The sequence below is a fragment of the Dermochelys coriacea genome, chromosome 8, assembly GCF_009764565.3.
Source record: "Dermochelys coriacea isolate rDerCor1 chromosome 8, rDerCor1.pri.v4, whole genome shotgun sequence".
In the NCBI taxonomy this organism is placed as follows: domain Eukaryota; kingdom Metazoa; phylum Chordata; order Testudines; family Dermochelyidae; genus Dermochelys; species Dermochelys coriacea.
The window spans coordinates 43,953,188-43,979,179 of record NC_050075.1 but is presented as its reverse complement, the minus strand read 5'-3'; the positions used below and the strand labels follow the sequence as shown (position 1 = coordinate 43,979,179).

General features: G+C 45.0%; 1 protein-coding gene across 7 annotated transcripts in view; it reads left to right on the top strand.

The window, feature by feature from the left end:
* Positions 1–24,065, top strand: part of MTA1 (metastasis associated 1) — a 162,935-nt gene extending 138,870 nt beyond the window's left edge. For 3 of the 7 annotated variants that reach the window (XM_043520611.1, XM_038414406.2, XM_043520610.1), the window contains 3 exons: positions 10,871–10,902; positions 14,111–14,262; positions 22,423–24,065. In XM_043520611.1, the coding sequence (XP_043376546.1) occupies positions 10,871–10,902; positions 14,111–14,262; positions 22,423–22,561 (323 nt within the window). In that variant the 3' untranslated portion in view covers positions 22,562–24,065. Of the gene's footprint in view, positions 1–4,268; positions 4,281–10,870; positions 10,903–14,110; positions 14,263–22,422 lie in introns of those variants that run through there. The other 4 variants (XM_038414405.2, XM_043520609.1, XM_043520613.1 and 1 more) reach the window with 2 other exon arrangements.
* Positions 24,066–25,992: the final 1,927 nt, after the last annotated feature.

The following is a 25,992-nucleotide window of genomic DNA, read 5'->3' as shown; positions in this document are numbered from 1 at the left end:
AAGAGATTGCAGCAACTGGAAAGAAAATCAGAAGAAATAGGGAAAAGACCTTCAGATGCATGGAAGAGAAATGGAAGAAATCCCCTCCCCACAGGGAGGCCTCCAAAAGACAAAGGAGGAAAACTCCCTATTCTTTTTGCAACTGAGAAGCTTGGCCTGATCTGTAGACACTGGGAGGCTGAATGTGGACTGGGCTCACTGAGTGCTAGTAATGAGCAGCCGTGGGCAGTCGTTCTGCAGCTCTGTAATTTTGCAGATAAACTAAAGATCTTGGAAACCCCGCAAATATGCAATACTGTGGAAAGACTGAAAGGTGAGATTTAATTAGGATGGAAAATTAGTCGGGGGAAGGGATCAGTTGTATGGATGAGAACATTGAATAGTGTGAAAAGCTTACACGATCAGTTAGAGATATAATAATGGCTTGGTAAAAAGACTGTTCAGCTGCACAGGGCACAGTTTGAAATGAAGGTCAGGCCGATTCAAAAACATGAAGGAAGTCAGCATGCTGGGCTCCCCTCCCTCCACATAATGTTCTACTCAGTGGAGATTAGTGAGCTGCATTTGCACAGCAGGGCTGAGTCTGTGCAAGGGGAAATAGAAGGAAGTATTTTCAACCATGGAAAAGAGCATGTTCTTTTTGGCCAAGTAGAAATAAAGCAAACATTGACGAGAGCAGAACAGTGTTTCAGGGCAAATTTCCCCAGCCTTGAAAATAAACTACTCAGCAGGTCTTGGTATTTAGATAGTGGAATACAATTATTCTCTGATTCTGGATTCCACTGGTATTCTCTCTTACTGAAATGCAGTTCTGAGCTGTAGGAAATCTTTCATAATGTAACTTCAGTTTTATTGAGGAGATAGATTTACTTGTATCTATACATATGCTAACCAGACACAGCCAATATAGCTATAGTTATTTAAAATCATCTAAAAAGAAAAGAAGTACTTGTGGTACCTTAGAGACTAGCAAATTTATTTGAGCATAAGCTTTTGTGAGCTAATCATCTAATTATTCCCAAATTAGTATGAGGACTAGAGTTCATGACTGCTCTTAAGAATATTGGTAGATCTCATTTATTTGTTCTAGATCTGGTTTTTGAATGAACCCTGAAGACTATTATGCTCGAAGCAGAACGCCCATGAGTGGTGGAAAACTCTTACTCACTGACAGCTAGCTTGGGCTGTGCCCTTATATAGCCATTCAGGGGCAAATGAGAAAGTAAGGGTCTAGCCACAATAGCAGCCTGTGTGCTCATGGGAGCACAAGGACTGCATCCCAGATGCTTCTCCCCAAGGAGCTAATGTGAGGAGAATGGGTGGAGCCATAGCTTCAGCTGCTTGCACTTGGGTTCATGTTGTTCAAGCATTGTTCATGTTGCCTCCCAGTGCTTCCTGCTGGGATGGTGAGTCTATGTAACACCCCTAGCTGTGAATTGCATGCTAAAATCAGTCTATCCTTTAGAAGGCTCTTCTCCCCTCTGCTCATATGCACTTAGGAGAAGCATGTTGAACTGCATGTCTTCAAGGTACAATATTTATATTACAGTAGTGCACAGAGGCCCTGTGCTAGACTCTGCCCAAAGTTAAGCATGAGTCTTGTACTGGAGAGCTTAGTCTAAAAAGATCAGGGGCAATGGAGACAAGTATATCATTTTTATATTTATAGCAAATGGTGAGATAAATTTTTCCACCTGCCCTCAGCCTAACCATTGTACGCTGATTAGGTTTTTACTGGTAGAGTGGAAAAAGTAGGTCTGGAGAGAGACTGCCACCTTTGCCTCAAAATTTCATGGATCGATTCCGGGAGGGCACTCCATGCATATAAGGGTCAGCATGGAGAAAGGCACGGAGAGGTTTGTTTAGAGTGACCGGATAGCAAGTGTGAAAAATTGGGAGGGGGGGGTATAGTTGCCTGTATAAAACAAAGCCTCTGTCAGGACAGTCCCAATAACATTGGGATGTCTGCTCACCCTAGGTTTGTTTGAAGAGAATCATAGAATTGTAGGACTGGAAGGGACTTCGAGAGGTCATCTAGTCCAGTCCCCTCCACTCATGGCAGGACTAAGTATTCTCTACCATATCTAGAAGACCAGGGGCTGGCATCATTGACTCAATTAAGGAACAGGGTAGTGACAGTATAAGAGATGTGTGAATCCGTAGGGAAGGGACAAAGTTGTGAATTGCCTTGAAGATGACAACTGGTAGCCAAGACTTACATTTGTTTTATAGGGTTCAATTTGTTTGTCCCAGGTTGGAGAGTAGCACATAATTGAGCTGCTTTCAGTTTGTCATCCAGATTTGACAGCTCCTAAAGAAACAAGATTTTAAAGTGAACTTCTCTCTTCCTCCAGGACCTTACATCTAGATAGAGTACAGTAACTCCTCTCTTACCGTTGTAGTTATGTTCCTGAAAAATGCGACTTTAAGCAAAACGATGTTAAGCGAATCCAGTTTCCACATAAGAATTAATGTAAATAGGGGGGGTTAGGTTCCAGGGAAATTTTTTTTTGCCAGACAAAAGACTACACACAAACAGAGTATAAGCTTTAAACAAACAATTTAATACTATACACAGCGATGATGATTGTGAAGCTTGGTTGAGGTGGTGGAATCAGAGGGTGGGATATTTCCCAGGGAATGCCTGACTGCTAAATGATAAACTAGCAATTGGCTGAGCCCTCAAGGGTTAACTCATTGTTTTTAATGTAGCCTCTCACTCTACAAGGCAGCACAAATGGAGGGAGGGGAGATAGCATGGGAGACAGAGAGACACACCCTGTGTGTGAGATGCATATTTCCCCTTTAAGTATGCTGAGACCACTCTTAAGTGCACTAACTTGTTAAGTTAATTAGCAAGCTGAGACAGCAGCAGCTGCTGCCAGGAAGTTCCCTCCATCCTGAGCCCTGTTGAGTGTATCCCCCACCCCCCGCCGCTCTATGGAGATGGGGTATGTGGGGTGCAGGAGGAGGAGGACACCCTGACATTAGCCCCCCTCTCCTCCCCGCCACCCCCCCCAGCAAGCAGGAGGCTTTGGAGAGCAGCACATGGCAGTGGGGGGAGGGACAGCTGAACTGCTGGCAATTGATATCCTGCTGGGAAGCTGCCCTGCGGGGAGCTGATGCGGGGCTGCCGGTCCACCCTGGTTCCAAGCCCCCACTAGCTAGCTCCAACGGGATGCTCTTCTTGCAAGCAGTGGACAAAGCAGGTGGCTGCCAAGACTTTATAAGGGAGCATTACACAACTTTAAACGAGCATGTTCCCTAATTGATCAGCAACATAACAATGAAACAAGGTTAACCGGTATAACTTTAAGTGAGGAATTACTGTATAAGAATAGGTTTCAGAGTAGCAGCTGTGTTAGTCTGTATCCGCAAAAAGAAAAGGAGGACTTGTGGCACCTTAGAGACTAACAAATTTATTTGAGCATAAGCTTTCATGAGCTACAGCTCACTTCATCGGATGCTATTTTAGGGATGAAGCTGACTACTGCTGACCCATTATGGACTAAGCTCATCAAATCACCAGTGGCCTTTCTCATGTGGAATAGGACCTTACTTCACAGAGAGTTCCATCTGATTCAGTGGGACTACTTGTGGAGCAGGGTGCTACCCAGTATGAGCGAGGGCATCGGAACATGACCATGTAGTGTGTTTGGTAGCAAATTGATTCAGTATAAACAGCTGTAGTACTGAGCATTTCAGGATCTAGTGTACAAGACCAATAAATACATAATATGCAAGGATAGTGGATGGATGTGGACAAAGAACAACTTTTTTTATGTCCAGAGAATCCAATCTGGCCTTTGTTTTATCTCGTATTTGGAGAAAATTAATTTCTATTTTAATCTTGCCTCCTTTAGTGTAATATCAAACATTCTAGAAACTCAGTCACTCTTGGAATTTTCTTCCAGGGCAGATTGGAGAGGCCCTGGAGGTTTTTCGCCTTCCTCTGTAGCATGGGGCATGGTTGACTTGAGGGAGACTTCTCTGCTTCTTGAAGTCTTTAAACCATGATTTAAGGACTTGAATAGCTCAGACATGGGTGAGGTTTTTTTCATAGGAGTGGGTGGGTGAGATTCTGTGGCCTGCGCTGTGCGGGAGGTCAGACTAGATGATCAGAATGGTCCCTTCTGACCTTAGTATCTATGAATCTTGCTCTCCATTACAATCAAAATAGTTACTTTGTTTTTCTGCTTTTATTTCATATAATCTTTCCTTTTTTAACTTTAAATCTTTTTTTCCTTCTCCTTTGCCAATCTTGGTAGGAACTTATTTAGGTAAGTAACTTACAATTTTAATTTTGTACGCACAACAGATTTTTATAAGAACCCATTAGTCTAGCCTACGTGCCATTCAATATAGTCTACATACTGTTCTGCTAGTTGCATTGTTGTACTTACCCTCTTGCAGGTTCACCCACTGCACTTTTAAGGTGATGGGCATATGACAATTTGCTCACAGCTCCAACAATGTACAATACTGGCACTATTTTCTCAGCAATTAAAGGAGTAGTCTATATAATTTCCATTATTTATTTATACACACCTCCTTTCTCTCCCCACCTTTCACTATTTAAAGTTAAGCTTGAAACTTGTTTCGCAACTTGAAAATGAAGTCTGTTTCCTTATCAGAAAATGCTTACTCTGTCATGTGCACACACTGGTTTGTTATGGTTTCCTCAGGAATGCGGGACTGCTGCTGATTTTGTTGTTCTTGAGAAGAACAAGATCCCGGAAAAGGCATTTGTTTTTTGGGTTTGGTTCTGTTTTCGGAGGGGGGCAGGAAGATGGAGTAAATGTGTGTAAAAATATTACATGGACTTTGAAAACAAATCTATGTATTTTAAAAGGTAGCTTAGATTTTAAACTAACTAGTCTTGATAGTGTACCTTTCCGTTTTCTATGTACGTGGCAGTTTATCACAGCTACATTTTTGAATGAGTTTCACACTGCATATATTGCATGATAGCTCTCTTCGCAAAGAGAAATAAATACGAAGATTAACTTCTTACTGTGCTGATTGACAAAAAGAGGACTTGGACCTATGTGAAGTGGATGTGCATTGTGTGGTTGGCCATGCCAAAGTGTAGGGGAGTGAGTTAAAAGTTCTGTGTTATAAATTAGGCCATCCCAAGGCATGTCCTAAATGATTTGGTGTTACACTGTGGTTTTCCTTGGGACTAGGTCAGTGCTTCAGAGGTTGCTTGTGGGGAGCTGCATGCTACCTGCTGGTGGAGGAGAGGGATTTAGGCAAAGATTTTGTGGTGCTGAGGTAAAGTTGATCTAAAATGAGAGTAAGAAAAGAGGAACAGAATGGAGCTTAGAGTTTTCTAGTTGCATGAAATGGTGACTAGCAGAAGGAGAGGTGCTCACTTTCTATTCTGCCACTTCCTGACTTTTGCCTTAGCGATATGTTGGAAGGTTCTCCATTTGCTAGACACCAAGGAATACTTCAGTGGTTAGATTCGGGGATTTGGCTCTCCCACCTTTTGGCAGTGACAGGAGTGCATTTTGTAGAGGTGCTGCGGAAGGAGTATGCACTTCTGTAACTGGTAGACAATTTGGGGGAGTTGTGATGCCACCACTGTGGCACAGCGATGACTTGCTGGACTCTGTACAAATAGGGCCAGATAGAGCATGCACTTGTGTGCTCTTGCAGATTTCCTCAGAAAATCAGCCATGCTAGCAGTTTTCCTCTGTAATATGACAGAAGCTAGACATCTCACTCTGATGCTGTGCAGTGGTGAGTGCCAACTGCTCCTTGGCCCCAGCAGCACTGCAGGAGATTCAGAGTTGAGTGTTCCCAGGAGTTATGAACTCCCTCAGGTCAGGTATCTATTATATTCATTAAAAAAAGGAGGTAGGATTGGTGCATAGGGAGTAATGTTTTAGTGTGATGGCTTTTTTTAAAAATTGAGATCTAATCTAGGCTTTAAATTTGCCTTTATCTCATTGGAGTAAATTAAATAGAAATGAAATTGAGCTTCAGTGAAATAGAAATTCATTGACTCCTGGATCATCTTGGGAGGAAATATATCCCCTTGCTACTCTGACACTCTAAGAAAGGTCAGTCATAAGATCATTATAACCTATTGTGACTACTCCCTGTGAAGCAAGCTGTCCTGCAGAATGGGTCTTGTGCCAGAGAGGAAAGGTTTTGATGCCTGTGCACTATTCAAGAGCTGAGACATACTTTGAGGGTTTCATGCACTGTCTATAATATGGCTGCTTGTTCTATAGCCATTTCAGTAACATTCCAGAATCATTTGTGGCTAAAAGAAAAGGAGTACTTGTGGCACTTTAGAGACTAACAAATTTATTTGAGCATAAACCTTCATGAGCTACAGCTCACTTCATCGGCTAAGGAGCTCTAGGTTACCTGCAGACGTGCAGTCAAGTTCTTGACTTAATTTGACCTCTTGAAGTTCCTGTGGTGGTCATATTTATCTCACTCTGAGGTTTTAGGAAAATTGAAAAGCAGCAGACCACTCTCCAGGGTGATGAGTTTTTTCTTATTGTTCTGTGGAAATAAATCCTAATCTTTGAGATTTCTGAAAGCATCTTAGTTTCTGTAGCCATCTACCTTGTAGCTTTCATCTCTAAAAAGAGGGAAAATCTGGTTAGTCAGGGGAAAACATATGGTCATCAACAGCCTTCCTCTTCCGTTTTGGATTGTCACTGAATATCCCTTAGAAGCACGCGGCTTGACAGTATGCCAGAGGAACTTGAAATAAATCCTGTATTTTCCTAGGTTTCTCTGCTTTTGCAGGCAGTCAATGCCATATTTTCAGGTTTTAGAGTAGCAGCCGTGTTGGTCTGTATCCACAAAAAGGAAAGGAGTACTTGTGGCGCCTTAGAGACTAACAAATTTATTTGAGCCTAAGCTTTTGTGAGCTACAGCTCACTTCATGGAAGTCTATACCTTCAGACAGTTGGGTTTTAGACAAGGGTTATCCCAGAGCCCCTTCCCAGGGATCCCTGTAATGACACTGTTAAGAGAAAAAGTCTCCTTTTAAATATAGAGGGCTGTAGAAGGGGTGCCAGAGCCCTCTTCATTTTTGTCTCTAATATATATACTTCAGTGTGTGTGTCTCCCCTTCACTGCCTCATTGTGTGTGTTTGGGGGAGAAGGATGTCTGTGTTCCATTCTCAACCCCTGAAAAGTTGAACGGCAGCTCTGAGATTATATTTGGAATATGTTACAGCTATGGTACTGTATCTCTGCTACTGTGAAGCAATAACTATTGATAAAGGGCGCATTTTAAATGGCCAGTCATTATTTCTAATGTAATTTTCTGTCATAACACAATTAGTTTTTTAAATGGGTATTGCTGTATTTTTTCTTGTCTTTTACATTCCAGATATATATAGATTTGTTGAAAGGGAGTTAAGTATTGTGTTGCCTATAGATATCTTAACATCGAACATAGTGTAATAGCAAGGCTAAAAAAATTGCTTTGAAAAATGTATCTATTTTATGTTGCTGATTACTGGATCAGCGAAATAATCAACTATATAACATGGGTCACTTTTTTTTCCTGGAAGGAGCAGCTTACTTTTGAGGTTGTCCATATGTTGGTTGCTTAACAGGTTTTTGGTTTTTTTGTTTTTTGTTGTTGTTGTTGTCGTCTATGGACTTGAAGCACAAACTCTTGGAACTAGCAATGATTTCTGCCCGGCTTTCACCTCTTAGTCTTGCTTTTGTCACTCTCAACATGTGACATCTGTGTCTTCTCACCATGGAGGATCTGAGTTACTACTGATCTTGGAACTTGGGAGTAGACTTGCTACTGACTACTACTTGTACACCAACATCCTCCTTGGCCCCAGTAGCTACCTCTCCTCTCTGAATGGAAATCCTTTGACACAACTGCCCCTATTGCCCTGTCTTCCTTGGCATCAAGCGTATTCAGCCCTGTACCTTCCATCCACAGAGCTCAAAGGTATTCATAAATGTCAGTTGGTTAAACCTTTCAAATACCCCTGTGAGCAAGGACAGTATTATCCTCTTTTTGTAGAAAGGGAAACTGAAGTACGGGGTGATGAAGTGACTTGCCCAAAGTCACACAATGGATAAAATTGCAGAGCAGTGACTAGAACTCTGCTCTTCCCAACAGCTCTGTCAAGCTTTTTGTCTACATCAGGGGCCTCAAACATGCGGAGGCCCGCAGGGTTATTTCCGACAGCCCGCTAAGCTCCCTGTGCCCTCCCCCACCCCCCCTGGAGTTATTTGCTGTGGGCTGCCAAGGTCCTCTCTCCCCCAGCGTGCCGTGTCCCCACTCCTCTGCCTACCTCCAGGTGCTTCCTGTTTGATGATACTTAGCGCTTTCGAGGAGGGAGGGGCGGGGAGCCACACACTCAGGGGAAGAGGCGGGGCAGGGGTAGGGATTTGGGGAAGGGGTTGGAATAGGGAAAGGGAGGGGGCAAAGTTGGGGTGGGGACTTCGGGGAAAGGGTTGGCATGGAGGCGGGGAAGGGGTGGAGAGGGGACGGGGGGGTGTCAGTGATGCGGCCCTTGGGCCAATGTACTAGTCCTCATGTGGCCCTCCTGGTGATTTGAGTTTGAGATCCCTGGTCTACATCAACTGGCCATTCCTGCTACTGCCCTTTGAATGTGACTGCTGCTTATGTGGAGGCTTACATTCCCTTCACCAATAGAGCTCCTTCCTGATACTGGATGTATCATTGGTATCGGAGTAGCAGCCGTGTTAGTCTGTATTCGCAAAACGAAAAGGAGTACATGTGGTATCTTAGAGACTAACAAATTTATCTGAGCATAAGCTTTCGTGAGCTACAGCTCACTTCATTGGATGCATGCATCCGATGAAGTGAGCTGTAGCTCACGAAAGCTCATGCTCAAATAAATTGTTAGTCTCTAAGGTGCCACAAGTACTCCTTTTCTTTTTGTGGATGTATCATTGGTTGACATCTCCTTCATTAGAGAGACAAGGTGGATGAGGTAATATCTTTTATTAGACCAACTTCTGTTGGTGGAATGTACACTCTTTCGAGCTAAACAGAGCTCTTTCAGGTTTGGGATCATCTATCTTGTGTCTCTATTACCATGAGACCAACACAGCTACAACAATACTGCAAACAATCATTAGGTGATCTCCAGCTCTGAAGGTGGATGTTTGAGCACTGAAGTGCCAGAAAATGAAGACGTGTGCATAGGTGATGGAAGTACTGCCGCACCTCCTGGTTTGAAGTGGGTTCCATCATCTACAGGGTTTATAGTTTGGTTTATAGTGGCTCTCAGCATCCCCTGATACAAATTGTTCCAGCACCCCTACATGTGTGTGTTTGTCTTCATATGTTGGAAGTTACTTATATCTGCCCTTTTGCAGGAAGGTGCACTGTTACCATAAATGATGCAAACTACTGATTTTACTGCAATATTACAGTTAAGACCACCCAAGCACTCAAAAAAAAGTCCAACAGTTGTATTTTTTTCCTGAAACATTAACTTGGCCTCGTTATATATCCTATATGTTTTACTGGTGTCCTTACTAAGTATGTTAGGGTTTACATTATACAAAGGAATCATCAGATGTAGCCAGTTTTGACGTAGGATTATCTGAGGATTATGGTTAGAATCTTTTAAAACAGGAGCCGTGTGTGTGTGTGAGGGAGAGAGAGAGAGAGAGAGAGAGAGAAAATTGTTGCCGAATTCTCAAATAGCAGCAGGGACTTTGCTCAACCATGTATTTTTAAATAAAAGTTCACCTTTGGTCAAAGACCAAACAAGGAAAATTTCAAGCTAAAGTGTGTGTGTGTAAGCAAGGTTATAATGGAAATCCATTTTTCAGCTAGTGCTGGCGCTAGTAGCTGCCACTTATAATACATATTCTCTTTGTGTCTAGAACAATTCCTTTCTGAGCCAAAAAGGGGCCCAGTGATGCTCATGTGCATTGCAGTTGATGAAATGTGATTAAAGTTTTGGGAATGTGCATGCTGGCACAAATTAACTGACATAGGTAATAATAAAAAAATAATTTGAACTGACCATAAAGTAGGAAAAAGGTGGGATGGAAAAGATGTATTAGGTTACCTAGGCCATTCCCTGCCATACCTTTGCTGCAGCTCTGTACCAGGACTTCATTCTCTCACATACTGATACTTGTACGTGTCCAGTAATATTACTGTTTGTTTAGAGCCCTGGTTCAGTTTACACACTTGCTCTGCACTTAAAACATGGACCTTTCGCAATGCAATGGAATATCTAATAATGTTACTAGACTACCGTTTACTATATCAGATCATTGTGCCTGTAATATTTGTGTTATTGGAGTATCACCTTGTGTGATGGAGAGGTTGCTGAGTTCTATGACTGTCAGAACTAAGATATTGGAAGTCTTTACTTGTGACAGATTCTTATGGATTGAGCAGTTCAGTAGATGAAATCTGATTGTACATCCAGGAGATAAAATAGCTCCTTGGATTTTCCCAGATGATGATAAAGATTTTACTCTTTGCTCCCTTGATAGTGCAATACCATCCTTATCTTTAAATCCATCGTAAAATCTGAAAACTGGAGATGTTCCCAAGCTATTAAGAAGGGGCTTCCAGATCTGAAAGAGGGGATTTGATGGTGGTGGTTTCCCTTGTATTGTCCAGTAAGGCATGAGTGAATGGAGAATAAAGTGGGTAGCATATTTAAACTTTTTGGCCTTGTTTTTTAGATTGCGTTGTTAGGGATGCTGTCTTCAGTTATCCCTCAAGGAGGGAAGAGATTAGGGTGGTAGAAAACTGCTACATCAGAAAATCAACCCAAATGCAAACATTGTTGTGTTTGTTTGATTTTGTATTTTTTCTGTCTTGGAAAATCACTGCTGTCTTACGAGCTCTATTCTCTTTCCTGTTTGTTAGGTCTGCCTAACCACGGACAAAACAGACAAATGGTAAGAGAATGTTCATTTAAACCAAAAAGGGGGGGGAGGGGAAAGAAAAACCCAAACCATAACTCTCTAGATAGGCTTTAAAAGGGTGATCTAGTTTTTTCTGCTTTTGCTATTCACAGCTATTCATACGTTATCACTTTTTTTTTTCCAATTAGCCAGGATAGTTTTGTGTATGAAAAACAGATCTGGGTGTTTAAATGAAAAAAGACACAGTGCAATCTGAATCAGTGAAATTCTGTTTTGAATGGAACACTGTGTGTGTCCACTCATACAGAAGTCAAGAGAGTGGCTGTTTAAGCAAAGCCCTGAAATGTGTTTTAGGTGGAGTGTGTTTCATTGAAAGAAGAAGGGATGACATGACGGAAGGGTTTTTGTTTGGCAAATGGTTTCTTATTTTTTAGACAGTTGGTGTGCAAGTTGTCTGCTGAGAATGTGTGTGTGTTTAAAAGTAAAAAATCATCTTAGCCTTTCATCCATTATGCTGAGAGCTTTATCAGGCGACAGAAGCAAATAGCCAGTCTAATTTATAGGTTTCTGGCAAAGTGCTTTTCATGGAGTGCTCCTGGGGTCCAATTCACCCCCTTTCAGAGGCCCAGCACAAGGGTGAAGTGCCACTTTAAGCCATCAAATGGAATTTAATGGCACATAGTCCTTGTTCTAGGCCTCTTCAGTGGGAAGAATTTTGCACCCTGGAATTTTTGCCACAAAGCACCCTTTCATGGTATTCCTATAGTGGAATTTGCCCTGTTTGGTAAATTGCCACAATGTACTAGTGTGAATGGAGGCACTCAGAAATTAGTAAATCTGCAGCAGGTCTGAATGACAGTTATTGAATAATGATTGAGTATTATCAAATCTAATGCTTCTGTCTTGGGTAGAGTATAATATGTTATGGCCAGGATTCAATTTTGTCATGCTATTTTTGTTGCAATAACGAAGCAGATCATTTTGTTTGTCACATTAGCATTTGATAAGTAGTGGTGAATTTTATTTTTAATTGAATTCAGTTTCACCTCTTACTGCAGAGGAGACTGGCTACTTGTTTGTGTCTGCTGTGTAAACAAACTCACAGTGTAGTGGGAGAAAAATAAGAAATGGCCAAATCCCCATCACCTGCAGGGATAAAAATGCTGAAATGTCTCACTGCTCTACTTGCGTGATAAAGTGTTCTACTGAATATGAAAGGTCCATGTTTCAGGATGTAACAGTTGAAGTGATTGCTCTGTTTGGGGAGAGAAAAGCTAGACTCCAAGCACAGTTCCTACTCTTGCCCAAGCATTTCCGAGAACTTTCACTGCCATCGTTCTCCTGACACTTAACACAATGGATAAAACAGTCTTCACACAGAAATGAAAAGGACTCTCCTTCAGAAAACTGGAAACATGATATTTCAAACATTGTTCCCCACACCACAAAAGTAAAAGCTGAATTTCTGAAAGTATTTTGATGGCTTGTTTTGGTGCTGAAATTGTCTGAAATGCAAAGGAGGCAGAAAAACGTTGAGAAAAAATAAATTGTCTATGCCATTTATATAATAAGTGTGGCAACTGTCTCTAGTTTTCAAGGAGTTAAGAAAGAAAAGGATTTAGCTCTTTTATAGACTTGTATTGTCTGAGAGAGAATAGGAAAATGCATCCAACTCTAAAGCAGCCAATGGCATTTATACTAGGGCTGCTAGACCATATTGTCAAACTTTTTTTTGAGAGAAATTGGGTTTTTGACTAAAGGAAATTTTCACAAAGTATCTGGTTTCTGCAGAAAATCTTAATTGTCAAAAAAAAAAAAAAAAAAAAAAACCCTTAGATTCCCTCCCCTGGCCCAATATTTCAACTCAGGTATGCTGGCAGAATACCTCTCAGGAGTTGTAATTTAGGTGCTTCATATTCTCATTCTGCTGTTACAGGGTGGGCTTCCCAGTCACACTGCATCTCCCATGGTGCACCATGGCCAGGAACTCCCTTGATACGCCACCTCCCATCTCCAAGAGGGGTGTTCATCATGCCTTATTGGAGATGTACTCCTCCATGAGGCACTGGGGCTGAATTTCCTAATCAGAATTTTTGGTTTGGTTTTTGACTACAATTTTTCAGGATTCCAATTTTTCCCCCCAAATCAAAATTTTCCATGGACATCTTAGTTTTCACAAACTTATTTTCACTTTCATCAAAATTTTCTTTACCACTATAGAAAACTTTCTGGACAGTTCTAATTTGCACACCTCAAACTTTCAGTGCCTGATTCTGCAGCTTCAGTCTGTTATGAGCGCTGTTAATTTCTGTGGGATTATTCTAAATAGTACTTATCGTGAGTACAGGTGGCAGAACTGGACCCCAAGTGATTCAGGACAACTATACTTTAGTAGTTTAATTCCTTGCATGCCCACACCTGCATCTTTATAAAGGTAGAACTATAATTTTCAATGGAGTGGCAGGGGCTAACTTCATAGAGCAAGTTCAGTATACATGGGGGCATCAGAATAAGACAAATATCACAGCAAGACCTTCTAATGACCACCTTAAGGTTGCAAGTATCAGGGGGTAGCCGTGTTAGTCTGTATCCACAAAAACAACAAGGAGTCCGGTGGCACCGTAAAGACTAACAGATTTATTTGAGCATAAGCTTTCGTGGGTAAAAGCCTCACTTCTTCAGATGCATGGAGTCATCTTAAGGTTTGTTGTTTTAGGTTTCCTAAAAGAATTTTTAACTATATATTGCCCTACTTAAAAATGAACATCCTTAAAGCAAAAGGGATGCGGGTGAGTGTGAGAGCTTGAGTCAGATTTGTAACCTTAGTCAGATTTTTAAATTTTACAAGGTGTAAATCTAGACTTCCTTCTGAAATTTAATGGAATTATTCCACATTTACAATAGTGTGACTGAGAGCTGCATCTTGCACTCAGTCTTCCAAACTCGATGTGATCCGTTTGTGTACAAATGTAGATTAACTGGCTATACTATTTGTTTCTCCTTTTTTCACTACAATCCTGTGCTATTGTAATTTTAAGAGGACCTTAATCTTTAGTACTAGTGGCCAGTTGCTTTTTCATTAAATTTACATTCACTCATGGGCAGGAGGGGGAGAACTTGCAATGAACTTTAATATCTGATTTGGCAGCTTTAAGTCCTTCTCTCCTCGTGTTTGATTGTTTGTCACATGACACCATGGATTAGCTACAGTCCATAATTTTACTTCTTTATATATTGTTAGGGACCAAGCCGAAACTTGCTGCTCAATGGGAAATCATACCCAACAAAAGTCCGATTAATTCGTGGTGGATCCATGCCTCCAGTGAAAAGGAGGAGGATGAATTGGATTGATGCTCCGGATGATGTGTTTTATATGGCCACTGAGGAAACCAGGTAGGAAATATATGCCAATCAATTGATTCTCACTGGGGAGCCTGCCAAACTCCTTTTGGTTTCTACTTTGCATTTATCACCCCTAGCACTGTTCATATACACATGTCATCAGTGTACGACTGCTCAGAAAGTCTCTTCACCAGGCCTGGTGTTGCATTTTTAAAAACCCAAGCAGCTGCCTAAGGTGTTTCAATAGAATGGATCACTGGCCAACTGTGTGCCACCGCAGCACTTGACAGAAAGTGGATTCATAGGGACCTAGGACTGGAAGAGACCTCCTGGGTCATCAAGTCCAGTCCCTTGCTGTCACAGGCAACTCATTATATAATCCCAGTCATAAATTTATCAAGCTCCATCTCAGAACTAGTTGGGCTGTTTGCTCCTCCTCCTGTTGGGAAGCTTTTTCAGAAGCTAACTCCTCTGATGGTTAGAAATCTTCTTCTCCCTGGAACTGAACACTGCTCCCATGAATGCTGTTGATTTGAATCGGAGCAGGTGTGGATTTCTCTGTTGACTTTGAGGTCCAGTGAAGTGAAGTGTGTTATGGTTACTTGGATTGACTTGGTCACCTGCTGAGGTGATCTTCCCTGAATCAGCCAGTAGTTGAGGCAAGGGTTTACCAGGGTTCTCTGCCTTCTTTAAGGAACTGCCATGATTGCCAAGCTTTTGGTGAATATCCTTGGTGCTGTGGATAGAGCAAAAGGTGTAGGAGCCTGTACTAGGAGTGACATGTTTCTACCAGGAATCTGAGGAGTTTCCTGTGGACTGGCTAAATGGATACTTGTAAATAGGCATTTGCAGGTAGAAAGCCACAAACCAGTCTTGAGGGTCTAGGGCAGGGTTCTCAAACTGGGGGTCAGGACCCCTCAGGGGGTCATGAGGTTATTAAATGGGAGGTCGCGAGCAGTCAGCCTACACCCCAAACCCTGCTTCGCCTTTGGGATTTATAATGGTGTTAAATTTATAAAAAAGTGTTTTTAATTTATAAGGGGGGTTGCACTCAGAGGCTTGCCATGTGAAAGGGGTCACCAGTACAAAACTTTGAGAACCACTGGTCTAGCGGAATTGTGGAAGCTAGAATTACCATTCTGAGTTTGAGTAGCAGCCGTGTTAGTCTGTATTTGCAAAAAGAAAAGGAGTACTTGTGGCACCTTAGAGACTAACAAATTTATTTGAGCATAAGCTTTCGTGAGCTACAGCTCACTTCCTCGGATGCACTTCATTGGATCCTGAGTTTGAAACAGTGGATGAATCTAAGATGTTGAAGACAGCCTCCTTCCTTCATTGGAATGAGAAAATAACTGGAATAAAATCCCCTGACCCTGAACTCTCTGGGCACCTCCTCCACTGCTCTCAGGTGTTGAAGGTATCACAGAGTGTGGGGGAGTCCGGGCCCTGCACCCCTCTTCCTGGGATTCACTGTGACTCTCAGCTAGCCAGTAAAACAGAAGGTTTATTGGACAATAGGAACACAGTCTAAAACAGAGCTTGTGGGTACAACCAGGACCACTCAGTCAAGTCTTTCTGGGGGGCAGGGAGCTTAGTCCCCAGCCTTGGGGTTCCCTGCGTTTGACCACCCAGCACAAAACTGAAATGAAAAACTCTTCCAGCAGGCTCTCTCCTCTAGCCTTTGTCCAGTTTCCCAGGCAGAGGTGTTACCTCCCCCATCCCCCTCCAGGCTCAGGTTACAGGCGCTCAGGTTGCAGGCGCTCAGGTATCTTATCCCTAGTGAAACTCCTCTGCCACATTCCCAGGTCAAAACTCCCCTCCTCCCTGCTGCGTCACACCACCCCGCTTCCTACTGCATCACATTGCTCCCCCCTTCGAGACTGAACTGAGTGGGGTCACTCTGACCAGTGACCTGGGGAAGTTCAGAGCCCCATCTCCAGGACAACGCATCTGCTATCATGTTAGCACTTCCCTTCACATGGACAACATCCATATCATAATCCTGCAGGAGCAGGCTCCACCTCAGGAGCTTGGCGTTGGCTTCTTTCATCTGGTGTAGCCAGGTCAGGGGAGAGTGGTCAGTGTACACAGTGACATGTCGCCCAAATAGATATGACTCTAGTTTCTTAAAGGCCTACACCAGGGCCAGGCATTCCTTCTCAATGGCTGCATAGTGTGGCTCCCGGGGTAGTAACTTCTTGCTCAGGTACATGATGGGATCTCTCTCCTCCTTTTCATCATCCTGCATGAAGACCGCCCCCAGTCCCGTGTCTGAGGTGTCAGTGAACACCATAAAGGGCTTGTCAAAGTCTGGGTTTGCCAGAACTGGACCACTGACCAGAGCTTCCTTCAGCGACTGGAGAGCCCTCCTGGCACTCCTCGGTCCAGACCACCTTGTCTGGCTTCCCCTTCTTGCAGAGTCCAGTGATGGGGGCGGCTATGGTGCTAAAGTGGGGCACGAATCTCCGATAGTACCCGGCCATCCCAATAAAGGCTTGGACCTGCTTTTTGGTTTGGGTGGCGGGCCAGTCTCTGATTACCTCCACTTTGGCTGGTTCTGGCTTTAGGCAGTTGCTCCCCACCCAGTGGCCCAGGTAAGACAGTTCAGCCATCCCCACCTTGCACTTCTCAGCTTTTACGGTCAGCCCTGCCTCCTGGAGTCAGTCCAGCACTTGTCTAACCTGGGACACATGGTCCTCCCAGGTCTGGCTAAAGACACAGATGTCATCAATATACGCCCCGGAAAAACTCTCCATCCCCCTTAGTAGCTGATCCACCGGACACTGGAAGGTGGCTGGCATCCCCTTGAGGCCGAAAGGCAGGGTCAGGAACATAGAGCCCCAGAGGGGTGATAAAGGCCGATTTCAGCCTGGCATCTGCATCCAGCGGCACTTGCCAGTAGCCCTTTGTAAGATCCATGGTGGTAAGGTACCGAGCTCCTCCCAATTTGTCTAGGAGCACGTCAGGCCTGGGCATGGGGAGGCATCAGATACAGTGATGGCATTGAGCTTCGATAGTCCACACAGAACCGGATCGACGTGTCCTTTTTGGGGACCAGCACCACCAGCAAGGCCCAAGGGCTGGCAGATGGCTGGATCACCCCCAAAGCCAGCATGTCTCTGACCTCTTTTCAGGTCCTGAGCAGTTTTCCCTGTGACTCGGAAGGGGAAGCATCTTATAGGGGAATGTGATCCTGTTTCCACCCGGTGGACAGTCAGATTAGTGTGTCCAGGCTGGTTGGAAAACAGCTGTCGGTACAGATGCAGCAGCCCTCTGATCTCAGCTTGCTGGGCAGGGGTTAGTTGACCTGAGAGGGGAATTGTTTCCGGGGAGAGCCAGCTAGGATCCCAGGGAATAGGTCTACTAAAGAGTCCTGCTCCTCCCAATGTCATAATATGGCTTCATCATATTCACATGGTATACCCGGCGGTGGTTTGCCCGGTTAGACAGCTCCACCACATAGTTTACCTCATTTAGTTGCCTGACAACCTTGAATGGGCCTTCCCAGGTGTCCTGTAGTTCGTTTTTCCTCACGGGAATGAGAACCATCACCTGATTCCTGGTGGCATAGGCGCGGGCCCCTTGCCGTGCGGTCATACCAGACCACCTGCTTCTTCTGGGCTCTGGCCATATTCTCCCTGGCCAGGCCCATGAGTTCAGCAAGTCTCTCTCGGAAGATGAGGACATACTCCACCACTCACTCTCCATTGGGAGTGGCCTTCCCCTCCCATTCATCTCTCATCAGGTCCTTACCCTCCTTCCATATAACAATTCAAAAGGCGAAAATCTGGTAGACTCCTGGGGTACCTCCCTGTATGCAAACAGTAGGTGAGGTAAGTACTTGTCCCAGTCCTGTGGGTGCTGGTTCATAAAGGTTTTCAGCATCATCTTTAGAGTTCCATTGAACCTCTCCACCAGCTCATTGGACTGGGGGCGATATGCTGAGGCTGGATCCCACATTTCTCTCACAAGCACTGGAGCAGGGCCAACATGAAGTTGGACCCTTGGTCTGTCAAGACTTCCTTGGAGAACCCTATTTGGCTGAAAATGGTCAGGATCGCATCTGCCACGGTGTCTGCTTCAATGGAAGCTAAGGGCACTGCCTCGGTGTAGCGGGTGGCAATATCTACCACCACCAGAATGTATTTCTTCCCCGACCGGGTTGTCTTGCTGAGAAGCCCCACTATGTCCATGGCACCTTCTGGAAAGGCTCCTGTATGATGGGCAAAGGTCTCAAATCTGCTTTTCCCCTTGTCCCGGGCCTTCCCAACCTTCTGACAGGGGTCACAGGATCGGCAATACTGCTGGACAGTAGTAAAGACCCCAGGCCAGTAAAAGTTCTGCAGCAGCCTCTGCCTGGTGCGCCGGATTCCCTGGTGTCCTGCGAGAGGGATGTCATGGGCCAGGTACAGTAGCTTGTGGTGATACTTCTGGGGTACCGCCAGCTGCCTCCTGATCCCCCAGGGCTCCATGTCCCTTGGGGGGGAGCCCATTCTCAGTACAGGAACCCCTTCTCCCACAGGAACCTCTCCTGGCAACCTCTCCCCATGGTCTGTACCACACTGAGGTCAGCCAGTTCCCTTAGCTTCTGCAAGGAAGGATCTTTCTGCAACTTGGCCTGGAACTCAGTAGCTGTGGAAGGGATGGGGGCCTGCTCCCTCTTGCTGGCCGAGTCTGAAGCTGCAGCCTCTCTGAGCCTTGTCCCTGGGCACTCCCTTCTCACCAGGGTAGGGTCCTGCGCCTCCCATGTGGTATCCTTCCCGAGGTCAGGGCGTAGTGCCCCTCGCCAGCTCTGGCTATGGGTCACGACTAGGGCATTCTGGGGGTGGTTTGGCCAGTCCTCTAGGTCCCCCCCCATCCACACCTCAGTGGGCAAATGGTAGTGCACCCCCACATCCTTGGGGCCCTCCTTGGCCCCCCATTTCAGGTGTACCCCTTCCAAGGGCACCTTGAATGGGGTGCCGCCCACCTCCGTCAGGGTCAAGTAGGTGCCGGGCACCACCCGATCTGGGGCCACCACCTTGGATTGGGCCAGCATCACCTTCACACTCGTATCCCAGTATACATTGACCTTCCTCCCATTCACCTCCAGGGGAATAAGGCGCACTCTCCAGAGAGACAGCCCCGCGCCCACCCTATAAACCGAGAACCCTGAGTCTGGAGCATCAGGGGTTCTCTTCCCTCCTGAGCAGGTAATAAGCTGTCAGCCCCCCTTGCCCGGGCCATCTGCCCCTCGTCCGGCTGGGTCCCTACCCAGTTAACCCTGGGTAGGTTGGGTCTGCTCAGTCTGTCCCTGAGCCTGGGGCACTGGGTCTGTATGTGGCCTCTCTGGACACAGTGAGAGCAGCTCATGTCCTGTTGGTCCCCTCGAGTGGGTTGGATGGTCCTGATGCCAGGCTTTGGAGGGGGTTCTCCATATTTCCTAGCTGGAAGGTCCCATGGTGACTCTCTCTCTCTCTACATCGTGGTGGGCCTGTTCTTTTGGGACTCTTCCCTGTTACCGCCTGTCGGACTGTTCACAAACTCGTCGGCCAGCTGCCCTGCATGCTGCGGGTTCTCTGGCTTTTTGTCCACCAACCATAGCCTCAGGTCGGATGGGCACTGTTCATACAGTTGCTCTAGTACAAATAGGTCAAGCAGGTCTTCTTTAGCTTGGGCCCCAGCTGTCCACTTGTGGGAATATCCCTGCATCCAGTTGACCAGTTGTAGGTATGTGACCTCAGGGGTTTTACGCTGACTCCAGAACCTTTTCCAGTTACATCTCGGGAGTCAGCCTAAACTCACGGAGCAGGGCCTTTTTGAATAGTTCGTAGTCCCCTGCCTCTGCCCCTTTCATTCGGCTGTACATCTCCACGGCTTTGGGGTCCAGTAAGGGGGTGAGAAACTGGAGCCTGTCTGCAGGGTCAACCCTGTGCATCTCGCAGGCATTCTCAAAGGCTGTCAGGAAGCTATCTGTGTTCTCCCTCATCCTTACACTGGGCCAGGAAGCACTTATCAAAGCTCCTTGCAGTCTTGGGTCCCCCCTCACTCGCCACAGCCAGGGCCCCACGGCTCCTCAGCCTCACTAACTCCAGCTAATGCTGACGCTGCTTCTCCTTCTCCTCCTCCAGCTCATGTTGCCGTTGCTTCTCCTCATGATGCCGCTGCTTTTCATGATCCTCCAGCTCCCTCATTTTCATCTCCCTCTCCCATTCCAGCTGTCTCCGGTCCAGGGATGGGGAGCTCTGCTGGGAGGATCCCCTGCTGGCTGCAGGGGCCAGGTGCCCTCGGTATTCGCTGGGCTTCCCCCAACCCCTCCCCTAGACATAGGTAGGAAGGGTCTCAGGATGTCCTTGGCAGCAGTCTGACCCCTTCCAGCCCAGTCAGGCCCCGGAGCCCATGCTGCATCCGCCGGGGAGCTTCCCTCAGGGACAGGGATCGGGTCATCCAAGCGATCCTTCTCTTCCAACTGGGCAATCGGCTGTTCCTCGGTGGACCTCCCAATGTGCAGCCCTCTCCTCCTGCATAGCTCCACCAGGTTGCTCTTAAGGCGTTTAGCATACTCTCCCTGTTGGCCACTTACAGGCTTGTGCTCTCAGCTTTCCACGGTTTCCAGGAAGAACCCTTAGGTGCCAGCCCTTCTTGAGGTCACCACCTCTTTGCCAGGGTCGAACTGCAGACTCCTCCGCTCCTGGGACCGCTTGCTGCAATCCCCAGGGGGACCCTGTTACTGTAGAAGTCCTTCTCTCTGGTCACACACTCCAAGGGGTTAATCACCCACTGAAACCATCTCTCTCTGAATCTTCAGCACACCTGTTACCCATCAATCCCCCTTCATTTTACTGCTCCCTAGTCACTTACTGCAGGAAGTGCCTTCCACGGGGTGCAGTAGATCCCACCTCTCCCACCAGTTGTCATGGAGAAAATAACTGGAATAAAATCCCCTGACCCTGAACTCTCTGGGCACCTCCTCCACTGCTCTCAGGTGTTGAAGGTATCACAGAGTGTGGGGGAGTCCGGGCCCTGCACCCCTCTTCCTGGGATTCACCGTGACTCTCAGCCAGCCAGTAAAACAGAAGGTTTATTGGACAATAGGAACACAGTCTAAAACAGAGCTTGTGGGTACAACAAGGACCACTCAGTCAAGTCCTTCTGGGAGGCAGGGAGCTTAGACCCCAGCCTTGGGGTTCCCTGTGTTCGACCACCCAGCACAAAACTGAAACGAAAAACTCCAGCAGGCTCTCTCCTCTAGCCTTTGGCCAGTTTCCCCGGGCAGAGGTGTTACCTTCACCATCCCATTACAGGCTTTCAGATATCTTATCCCCAGTGAAACTCCCCTGCCATATTCCCAGGTCAACACTCCCCCCTCCCTGCTGCATGACAGAAGGCAGTACATTTCTTGTTTTAACAGTATCTTGTGAGGGTCCCTGAGAGAGAACAGGCAAGGTAGGAGGAGAAAGGGTACGAAGGGACTGGAACTGAATAGAATACTGCTTCTTCACAAGTACCAGGACCCAGTGGTCTGAGGTGATTACAGTTCAGGCTTCCTGAAAACATGAGGATTTTCCAAAGGAAGAGAGGTGGAAAGGAAAATATCCTTGGGTGGTTCTGTCAGGCTCTCCACATTGGGGTCAAATTCTTGGGCTTGGGCCTGTGTAATTTTGCAAAGAAATTCCACATTTATGGGGAGAAGAGAATCTCTTAGGCTTTTTTTCTTTTCTTTTTTTTTTTAACTGGCAACTTTTTGAACCTGTTCCGAAGTTTGAAATGTTAGAATAAGTCTGAGGGAGTTGGCTTTGTAGGCAGGTGAGGTGGCCAATGATGATTTATTTGTAACATGGCTCTGAAATTTATCCGTGGATGTTTTTGCTGGAGGTGTGGGTGTATACACAAGTTTATAATGGAAAGTGTTGGGTTGCTGTAACTATTGCAGACATTCCTATGTCTGCTACAATAGAAGCTTTGATCGTGCAAACACTTCCATATGCACATAGCCCACTGAAGTCAGAATAGAAAGCTTTGGGCTCTTTGGAGAAGAGAAGTTCTAGAAATGGCAATGCTTTTTATTGATGGGTTAATAAAAGAAAAAACTGAGACGACTTAGCTGAAATAGACAGCAGCAGCCCAGCCCATGAATGTGTATGGCCTCCTGAGAGCACTCCACGAAATAGGAATTAAATGCCAGGATTTTCTGTTTTTGTGACAAACTTTTTTATTTTCACTGTCCTGTAGGAAAATTCGCAAGCTGCTTTCATCTTCTGAAGCGAAGCGAGCCGCCAGACGCCCTTACAAGCCCATTATCCTCCAGCCAGTCCAAGCAGTCCAGTTACGACAGCCCATGAACGATGAACCCATAATCATTGAGGATTAAAACAAACTGAGCAGCCCTCACAATGGCAGTGGGTCTGCCTGAAAGAATCTCTCTTCCGATACACACTTGAGTTTTTATGGCTACAGTGTTGAATGAACTGCTGAAGATTGGAAACCTTTAAGGAACTGTTTTGCATCTTTTAAACCCCTAAAAGGAACTCAGCCCCATCTGAGCCCTGATGACCACAGACTGCGCGCTCGCTCTCTTGCGCATGCTCTTTCCTCTCCTCTCCCTTTTTTATTTTTGGTAGCCTATTTTCCCCTCTTGCCTGTAGATTACTCTGCCTTTTTGTAGACGTGGGAAGGAAGGTCAGTTTAACTTATTAAGAGAACGTGGAATAGTAATTTTTAGCTTTGTTTCCTCTGACCTTTGAAGAGCTAGAATCCTTTCTTTTGTGACTGAGCTCTAATTGCTAACCATTTTTACAAGGCTGTGTTGTAAGATTTGTGTGTGTGTGTGTGGACGGTGCCATTTTTTTCTTTTTTGTTGTTTCTTTTGTAGATAAAGTTCTGATCTGTAACTCAGATATTTGGAAAAAGAGGATTTGAAAGCCAGCTACAGGTTCAGCTACTTTTCTTGGTCCTGTCCCTTGTGTTTTTTGGATAATTTGGCATGGCCAATTTTGCTTGTCCTCAGGCACAAGACAGAAACAACTCAGGCTGAAAAAGGAGTGAGCTAAGAACTGAAGAATCTTGCAGAACATTACACTAACGCTGAAGAACTGAGGCCAGGTTACTGTAACTAGCTGTTTTATTCCAGTTGGTCCCAGGGAGATCTGGCCTGTGGCATTTTTCACAGTAACCAGAATTTTGTGTGCTGCCTTCTGTCTGCTTCTGGAATCCTACGTGCTATTATAACAACAAGGACCAGCAGTAGGCCCTCTAGTGCAACTAGTGTAATGAATTGCTTTGCTCTGGCTCCAAGAGTCAAGTCCACCAATGCCCAGGGACATTTTGCTTTGAATTCTGAACCTATTTGTGCATCAGTGTTTTTGAACACACCTCTCCACGGGAAGCCTGGTTTCTGTTAAATTACATAACTGTACATTTCCCATTTTGAAGGGAATTTAAAATTAAATTACAACTGGGTTTTAATTAGAACAGACTGTGTCTGAAATTGTTTTCCTCTTGACATTTTTGTGTTTGAGGTTTTTCTTTTTTTGCATCTCCTGAACTTATTGTGTATTAGCAAGTCTGTAATTTTTTTTCATGTGTCTTCTCATGGCAGTGCATTTGCTTAATGCCCTGCTTTGTTTTGACAGGTTGTAAACTATCATTTGCAACTTGTGTTGATCTGTACATGTACCTGCCTCAAGCAGACACAGCATGTAATAGTGCCCAAGTCATTCCACATGTGTCAGCAGTGAGATGAGCCAAAGTTGTATTTGGGTTATCACAGTCCAGCCATGACTCTGTGCAACACTGCTACCCCTTTGGGTAAGGTCAAAAGGAATCTCCGCAGAACAAAAACAGTTCAGTTAACTTTACTTAATAAACCTGGAACCTGAGCTTTTGTGAAACTGCTGTTTTTTTGTCTATGTTTTGAAATGTTAACTCAAACTTGACCTTTGCCAAGGCACCATCTGCCTGTGGAATGTGGAGCTGCACCTGCTTCCTAGAAATTGGTTTGATTGAAAAGTGCTTGGATAACTGTGCTGCTGTGAACTAGAACTTCTTCACATGTGATTGGCCTGTCAGCCTGTTGTTTTGGGCAAGCCTAATTCATAGTTTGGTCCCACCAATATACTTAGCGTATGTCTAACTACGTTTTAAAACTTGTGGCAGCAACTCAGAGTCCAGCTCTTCAGACTTAGGGTTGCACTTCGGCACTAAAAACAGGTATGTAGACGTTGGGGCTTTGGTTCTGAAATTCATCCTGCTCCCCAAGCTTCAGAGCCCGAGCCCGAATGTCTACACAGCTGTTTTTAGCACTGTAGCATTAACCCAGGCTCTGAGACTCACTGCCAGGGGTTTTAAAATGCAGCGTAGGCATAGTTTGAGATACTGCTAACCTTTTTGAGTCTGAAAGATTAAATTATTTTTTTTATCTCCTGCACCATGGCTCTTTTAGGGATAAGGGGACAGGACTCTGAAAACTGCCCTTCATGAAAACAATAGATTCGACAGTGAAGCTTTTGAATGATTCTATTGTATGTGTGTCCTATATCATCAAACTGAGCAGGGGCGTAAGTGTGACATGGCAGGATAGAATCCCAGTGGGTTAACTTCTGAATATGTGGCCATGTAAATATTTCTTTCACATTAACTCACTACCAGGATGAGCAAAATTAGTTCAGCTGCAGTGCTTTAGCGTGGGGACAAACTGATTCTTGTAGTTTGTAATATTTGTGCTGCTGCCACACACTTTATATTCTCCCTTCACTGCTGACCCCCAACTTCAAAAACGAGAGAGGACAGCCAGGGGTTGAAAGAAATGTCAGATTTGCAAGGCAGCCATGTCCAGTAGCACGGTGTGTCATGGCGGAGTGTTGGTGTAGTAATACTGATTTGTGCCTGCAATACCACTTCCTGCACGAACAGTTTTTTAATTTGTTTGTCATGCACACGTGGCGCAACTCCACCCTTTGCATGTGAGATCTGATGAGCGACACTGCCTCAGGCTGTTCGCTACAGGAAGGCCTCAAGTCCAGTGGCATGTGACTTTCCTCTAGGAGGAGGAGAACAGCCTGAAGTGACTACTCTGGAAATTGCAAAATTAAGTCCTTGCAGGCCACTTTGAAAATACTCTTTATTTTTATTTTATCGCTTCAGGATGGGATGCAGAGATAAAGTTTCTTGACACCTTAAATAACTGCTTCTTGGAGCAGCTAGTCCTGGAACCCACAAGAGGAGAGGCAATCCTTGATTTAGTCCTAAGTAGAGCACAGGCTGTGGTCCAAGAGATAATATAGCTGGGCCCCTTGGTTATAGTGACCATGATGTAATTAAATTTAACATCCTTGTGGTAGGGAAAACACCACAGCAGCCCAATACTGTAGCATTTAATTTCAGAAAGGGGGACTACACAAAAATGAGGAAGTTAGTTAAACAGAAATTAAAAGGTACAGCCCCAAAAGTGAAATCTCTGTAAGCTGCATGGAAACTTTTTAAAGACACCATAACAGAGGCTCAACTTGCATATATAACCCAAATTAAAAAACCTAGTAAGAGACCCAAAATAATGCCACTGTGGTTTAACGACTAAGTAAAAGAAGCAATGAGAGACAAAAAGGCATCCTTTAAAAAGTGGAAGTTTAATCCTAGTGAGGAAAATAGAAAGGAGCATAAACTCTGGTAAATGAAATGTAAAAATATAATTAGGAGGGTCAAAAAAGAATTTGAAAAATAGCTAGCCAAAGACTCAAAAAGTAATAGAAAATTTTTTTTTACGAACATCAGAAGCAGGAAGCCTGCTCAAAAAACAGTGGGGAT